This window comes from Phaethon lepturus, unplaced genomic scaffold, assembly GCF_000687285.1.
Source record: "Phaethon lepturus isolate BGI_N335 unplaced genomic scaffold, ASM68728v1 scaffold15287, whole genome shotgun sequence".
Taxonomy (NCBI): Eukaryota; Metazoa; Chordata; class Aves; order Phaethontiformes; family Phaethontidae; genus Phaethon; species Phaethon lepturus.
Window position 1 is genome coordinate 1 of NW_010551277.1, and position 6,905 is coordinate 6,905.

General features: G+C 44.3%; 1 protein-coding gene across 1 annotated transcript in view; it reads left to right on the forward strand.

The window, feature by feature from the left end:
* Positions 1–2,275: 2,275 nt before the first annotated feature.
* The window catches only part of LOC104623689 (codanin-1-like), a gene marked incomplete at its 5' end in the record, with an annotated part of 8,810 nt that continues 4,180 nt past the window's right edge, over positions 2,276–6,905 (forward strand). The window contains 3 exon segments of the mRNA XM_010290856.1: positions 2,276–2,976; positions 4,498–4,722; positions 6,806–6,905. Of these exon segments, the coding sequence (XP_010289158.1) occupies positions 2,276–2,976; positions 4,498–4,722; positions 6,806–6,905 (1,026 nt within the window).

Consider the following 6,905-nt stretch of genomic DNA (forward strand, 5'->3'; position numbering starts at 1 on the left):
GCCCCGAGGGCTCGGTGCCTGGGTCTTGGCTGCGTCTCCTGACTGGTTGCTCGTCCCGCCTGCGCGTTGAGGAGGGTCTAGCAGGGCTGGGAGCGGGTGCTTGCTGGGTTTGAGTAGGCGGAGTTTTGCAGTGGGATGTGGCTGGGGGATTCGGGGGGGAATAAAAACATTTGTAATCGTAGATGGACTCTGAGCGCTTAAATTTCACTCATAACGTAGAGAATCAATTTGTATTTAACGCATTTTCTGCCTGAGCCCCTCAGAGCACGTTACCTAGTATTAATTAAAATCAAAACTCACTGCTGTCACTCGCATGAGTTAGTCGAGTATTGCTGTCATCCTAAACTTGTGCGGGAAGAAGGGACTAGCATTTTATGTTGTCTGGTATTTCCTAAACTGTGACTTGCAGAAGTGGACCTGCAGAGGTTATGAAGTTTGAGATGCTGGCAGCCCAGCTAGCACTGCATGGGTGAGGGGTGCGGAGACCAAAACGTTTGCACTTGCAAGGGAATTGCTAATTTTGCTGCTGGGAGCAGCTCAGTTGCTTTGGCGTGAGAAAGCAAGTGGGAGGCTTGCAGCTGGCAACTGTTGACAAGCTGCGGTTGTCCGGCCATGGAGGAACCAAACTTCTGTTAACTTGCACCGAGAAAGATGAGTGAAAGCAGGTTGTGCTCTGAAAAGCTGGAGAAACTGCCTGGTCTCGTGCATAGCACAGACTGTGATCTTGTCATTGTGCCTCTGTGCCAAACCCAGAGGGGCACCTGAGGAAACGGTAGACTACATCTTGCTCTAGCTTTCATGGCAGTTTCAGACTGGAGCTGGTAAGAAGTTGGGTCTTCTTACTCCTCAGGGGGTTTGTGTTCTGACCTGTCTTTTTCCACTGATTGTTAAGAGTGCTAAAGCAGTGAGCCTTGGCTGCTTGGCTTGTTACCCAGGCTGTGTCAGAGTCTCATGCTTCTCCAGGAAGCTGAATTGGTCTCAGGCTTTCAAATACGACTTTCAGCATTAATGTCAAGGACTGTAGGAGTCCAGTCACGGCCATGTTGTCACTGCCCCCTTTCATATGAAAAAGTCCTTCAGAAATAGCGTTTGCTGTCTTGACTTTTCATCTAGCGGAGGTGAGAATATAAATTAACAGCAGTATGTGTGCAATGATGTTGTGGTTTAACCCCGGTCAGTAACCAAGCACCACACAGCTGCTTGCTCCCTCATCCCCTCTTATTCTCCCCGCCCCCCCGCAGTGGGATGGAGGAGAGAATGGGAAGGGTTAAAGTAAGAAAGCTCGTGGGTTGACACATGAGCAGTTTAATGATTGGAATTAAAATTTAAAAAAAAATTGTAATAAAAAGGAAAACAACAGAGAGAGGGAAACAAAACCCAGGAAAAACAAGTGCTGCAACTGCTCACCACCCACTGACAGCCAGCCGGTTGAGAGAAGTGAGAGCTGCTTGTGGTGGTGTTGCAAATATTGCTGAATCCCATTGAGAGGGCACAGAAACTTGGTGCAGTGTTAGGAACAAAACAAATTTTAACCAGCGTACAGAGCTTTGAACTATGCATGTAACATGAAGTCTTTTTTTGTCTAGTTTTACCCTCGTAAGATCACCACTACCTGTTTAGATTTTAAATGCATTGAATCTGTGGTGGGTTTTTTGTTTAAGTTTCTGAAGTATAAACTTCATGTACTTTAAACTTGCACAGTCTCTGTTTAGACCTCTGTGAGGTCTCAAGGGAGCAAAATTATTTAATTGAGATGGAAGAGTAGCTTTGGTCTTGTATTTGGCACTACAGGGCTCAAAGTACTTCAGCAGTTGTTGTTACAGCTCCCCTCTGTGGAAGCAGGAGGCATTCATAGACAAATAGGGGACAAAGAAGTTGCAGATTTTAGATTTTTCTATTAGAATTATCTGCTTCAGTACTGATGTCTTTGAAATGTTGAACTTAGGGGTGCCAGCCAGTCCAAGTTCTTCCTGGCCACAGCTTCAGTAAGTATTACTGATGTTTCCATGGAACAGTTCCCCTGTTTTGCAGTCGGAGCACCAAAGTGAATGACTCCATCTGAAAACTTCTGCCAAAATGGCTTGTGTGGAGGCTGAGTTGCAGATCTATGACCAGCACTGAGGTCGCTTGAATTTCAGTGACCTGCTTTGACAAGTCGTGTTGTTTTTTATTGTGTATTAGAATCCCACAGTTACTACTTAAATGAGTCTGGGCACATGGAAAGAAAGAATTGGGTAGCATCTTTATATTAATGCTTTGTCCTTTTTCCTTGTAGGAGAATCACATCCATGACAAGCTGGTATCTCTTAATTTGCTTCAGAAAGACTTTGTGCCTTTTCTGCTAAATTTTTTAAGGGAGCAGACCAGCCAGATCCTGACTAATGGACCCTCTACTCCTGCTAAAACTCCTAATTCCAAGGGCCATGGGAGCCAAAGGACAGGATCAGAAAGGAGGGCAGGCCACGCAACCAGCAGCCGAGTGCAGCTCTTTTCCCAAAGGAGTGCGATGACCACCTGCACGACAGATACCAGCTTTTCTTCTGCTGCAGCATCCAGCACCTCCTCTTCGTTTTCTGGATCAAACCTGTCTAGCCCTTGCAGTGACTTCCCTGGCATGGTCTCCAGTAGCAGCCCAAGCTTTGGGTACAGCCCTGCGCTTAACCACGGTGAGAAGCGGTCATCTCAGAAGGCCAGCTTGGGGAGCTTCCTTACAGCCACGCCTGAAGCCCTGCCAGCGAGACGAGGCCGAAGGAAAGGCAGCAGCTCAGTCAGTGCTTCTGGCCGGCAGGTAGCTCGGGATCTGGGGCGTTCCCTTGCTGAAGACGAAGACGGAAAGAATGACAGTGTGTCGTGGAGCGGAGGGAGAAGGAAGCGGAGTGAAGTGCCTCTTGTTTCTGCCAAATCCCCACCCAGTCAGCTAAATCTTAACAACTTGGAGGAGTTTCCGCCCATGGGTGCTGCCTCTGGCTGGACAAAGTAAGAGCAAGTTTGCCGCACTGTCTCATTCGGATTGTGCTGCAGGTTACTGTTCCTTGACTAGCTCATCCTGTTGTGCATGTCCAGATGCGTCCAGAAGACGCTGATACCCGGGGCCTGGCTTCTGGGCTCCTTGGCCAGAACTGCTTTGTTATGGTTGTCAAGTAGGGGAATATTGCTTCAACAGGTAGTCAGGTTTCCATACTGTGAACTCTCAAGAGGCTCAGGATGCCTCTTTAGCCTCTCACTTGTGATGCTGCCTGCAGCTTACTGGTGCACAGAGCAGCTAATATGAAGCTGAGCACTTCTTTGTCCTTGCATATTCAAACAAGTCAGCATTATCTTGGCTCTTCACATTTCTTATTTAACACAATAGCAATTGCAAATGAAGAACAGTTCTGGAAGGCTCTTCAGCTTTACTGATGCTAGCAAAAAAAGCTTTCAGATTTACGTGCTGTGGCTTCTGGTAACAGATGTTAGTGTGCAGCTTCATTTATGCCATGTGGTCATGCACAAAATAGCTAGCTGATGCCCATATTTTGGTCTGCGGCAAGCACTGGTCTCCCTGGTGACTCCCTGGCTTAGCTTCTGGGCAGCTGTTTGTATTGTGGTTGACTCAGTCTTTTTCTCTTTCTCTTTGAGATTTTGCTCTTTAAAATTCTCATTACCAAATATAAGGCTTTCCTGTCAGCCTGTTTACTCCATGTACCAGGCACTGGCCTCTGAAAATGAGACTTTCATCTGAAGCTCTAGGTGATTCTTTGGCCAAGGGGAATAAGGTGTGTTTCCAACATAGACAGCAAGTCTCTCTCTCATTTCAGTTGCACTATACCCATCTAAGGAAAAAGAGTGAGGAAAAAAGTCACAGAGTGTTTGGAAGCCAACGCTATAGCGGTTTTGAAGTCACCATAGCAATTAATATGTAGCAACCAGCATTTCCTTGAGGAATGTAGTGCTTTATGTTCCTGTATCTCATTTCCAGTATGTCTCTTACTGCATTACAGAGCCTCTTCCTGAAGGACAAATCTGGGTGGTTTATGCAGGAAGGATGGGTTTCCCTAAACTTCAAGGGCTTATGATAACTCAGGAGCCTGGACTCCTACTGATAGACAGTGGCAGCTTGATTGTTGTTGGTTTTTTTCTTGTGGTCGTGTTAGAAACTGCCAGTGGATTAGTTTCTTACTAAAATGAGGCTTATCCTGTCCTCTCAAATTAGAAATGTTTGGAAGAGCTGTATGGCACTGTGTTATATGTTCTTTGGCTTGATGATTGATAATTAGTTTTGCAGCAAGGGTCAGCAGGCTGTTTTTAGCAGCCTGTAGCTCTGTGACTTTTTATTCAGTGACCAGAATAAAGTCAGCAAGTATATGTACAGTTCAGAAATTCAATGTCCTGACTCCATATCCATTTTATTTTACCACTAGGTTCTTCTGGAAGAGTTGCATGCGTATCTGTCTTGAACGTAATTTTTTTTGTGGTTGTTTAGCTTGATTTCAGTGGAATCCTTTCTTACTTTTTCAGCAAAACCAAACCATCAAGGCGAATCAACCCAACTCCTGTAAGTGCTGAGCGCCCCCTCTCAAAACCAAAGATGTGCTTCACTTCTACACCTGTCAGCCAGTCTCCAGCTGCTCGGTTTTCATCTGGGTCAAGCCTTGAGGCCTTTACTGCTGTCCAGGAAGGAAATCTTACATCTGTAATAAGCAACAGCCTTCAAGAGGAGAGAGAGATGCTGAAGAAAGAACGGTACAGTCTGAGCAGGGTGGTGATAGGCTTGTATTGATTCTTAATTCCCTTGTCTTAAGGTGATACCAATATCAGTGTGGAAATGACCAGAATACCCAAAACAGATATTGGTGACCTTAAACTATAATTTGCCTAAAACCAAGTCTGTGTCTGGTATCAGACTAGAGTATTAATGCAACTAGCTCATGTTTGTCGTTTTAGAGGTGTGCCAGTTCCGGAACAATGACCCTCACTTTATCTTCAGAAGTTTAGTCAGTCCTCACTGCTTTCATAAGATTGCCTCTTCATGGGCTTGCACGTGTGGCTATCTGCTGTGCGGCTTTCCTTAGGTTGTCCAGGCAAAGCGAGTGGGTTTGAGCTGGTGTAACTAGGCTGTGTTTGATGATTGTGCATATGAGGCATAGTCTGGTTTGAAGAAAATGAGTTAATGATGCAAACATGGGGAAAGTGTTAATGATTTTGCAAGGTAGGCAGACTAACACAAGCTTACAGCCAGATAAAATGGCTGTGAAGTTACTACTGCAGTTATCTATTGAAAATTATGTGTGCTGGGAGATGAGGTGAATTCTAACGTCTAATTTTGTCTCTGCTGTTCAGTTACTGTGTGACTTTCATCCTCTGTAAAATGATATCCCTGTTAGACTGTGAGGATTGATACTTCAGAAAAAAAAGCAAAGAACAGGGAAACTGTTGTTTGTAATTGCTGACAGAACTGTTGCTGTTCTTTGTAGATTTTGTTCTTGGGGAAACTCCTCAGGATATGTGGGCTTCTCCTGTTAAGCCTTGCAAGTTCACTTCAGTGGGACCAGAACTGGTTTAAACAGACCCACTAGAGTCTCATGAGTCACTGTTTGTACTGGACCTGTAACAGAACTGCTCAGGATTCAAACCCGCCTCTGTGCACTTCGGTGGAGCACCTATTCCAATCTGAATTCTACCTGAAATGTCCCATTAATCCCTATAAACTAAAGTAGGTGAAATAGCAGTATGTGGGCTGGATCTTGCCCATGAGGTGATCTCATCTGACACATCATGCTTGAAATGGGCAGTGCTTGGTGCTCAGAGCTGGAAGCTGCTGTTGTGTCCTCAGTAGTGGTGAAGTACAAAAGTAATGCAGCCCCCAGCCAACTGGGTCACTGAACAAGGGCAAAAGGTGAAATTCATGCTGAGGTAGGTGAAAACACTGAGGCAAAAGTAAAGCATGAATCTAACTACATTCTTGGAGTCTTACCTTGGTATGTTTACAAAGTGCTTAATAAAGTAATTTTCTTCAGTTCTGTCAGTTGGGTGCTCATGTGACTTTTAAAGATTTTACGTTTGAGACAGTGTGGTAAGAGTTGGTGTGATTTGCCAAGTGTGAATGTTCCACTGGGATCTTTAACAATCATTTGATATTGCTGTTACTGGCTTTTTTTGTGCTTCTCGTGTCTTATGTATGCCACTCTGCTGCTGCATTTTGGATGACCTTTATAGGTATATCTTTTTACAGTATCTTTGTATTTAACTCAGTGATCATTGTTGATTTAGAATCCAGCAATTAAACTAGTTTGTTTGGTCTGTCGTTTAACTTGCCGGTATGGGATTTCATCAGTTATTGCATTACCTTTCCACTTAGTGGTATTGGATTTCTCAGGGCATCATTTACTTACAAATATATCTGAAGGTATGGTTGTGAACCTTATTTTTATAGGTGGTGTAAAGCTATCAGAAATAGTACATGCAAAGATTTTTTTTTTTTATGACTTGGTCTCTAACAGATTCCGTGTCCTTAACAAATGTCAGTTTAGATGAGAAGCAATAGCATAGGTTAGATAATTTGGTCTGAGTGCACCACTGTTTTAGCGGAGTTGGAATTTGAATGTGATTCTTTTGAGTCTTGATTGTTAGCCCCAAGATAATTTCTTAAGGGAAAGGTGAGTTAAATTACTATCATGCTAAAAGCAGCTTTAGACAGCGTAAATGACATGGGTAGTTATTGCAGGAATTCCTTCATGCTAGATTGCAAGAGAAAGACCTCTTCGGGCCACATGTTTGCTGTTTATCACCTTCAGTCACATAGAATTTTGCTGCTCTTGAATTTCAGATGCAAATTGCTGCACCAGGCATCTTCTCCTGCAGGAATATCTCTTGAGCCTGGTACTCCTACTAAGCCTAGTTACACTCGCAGTGCTAGCCTTCCTGCT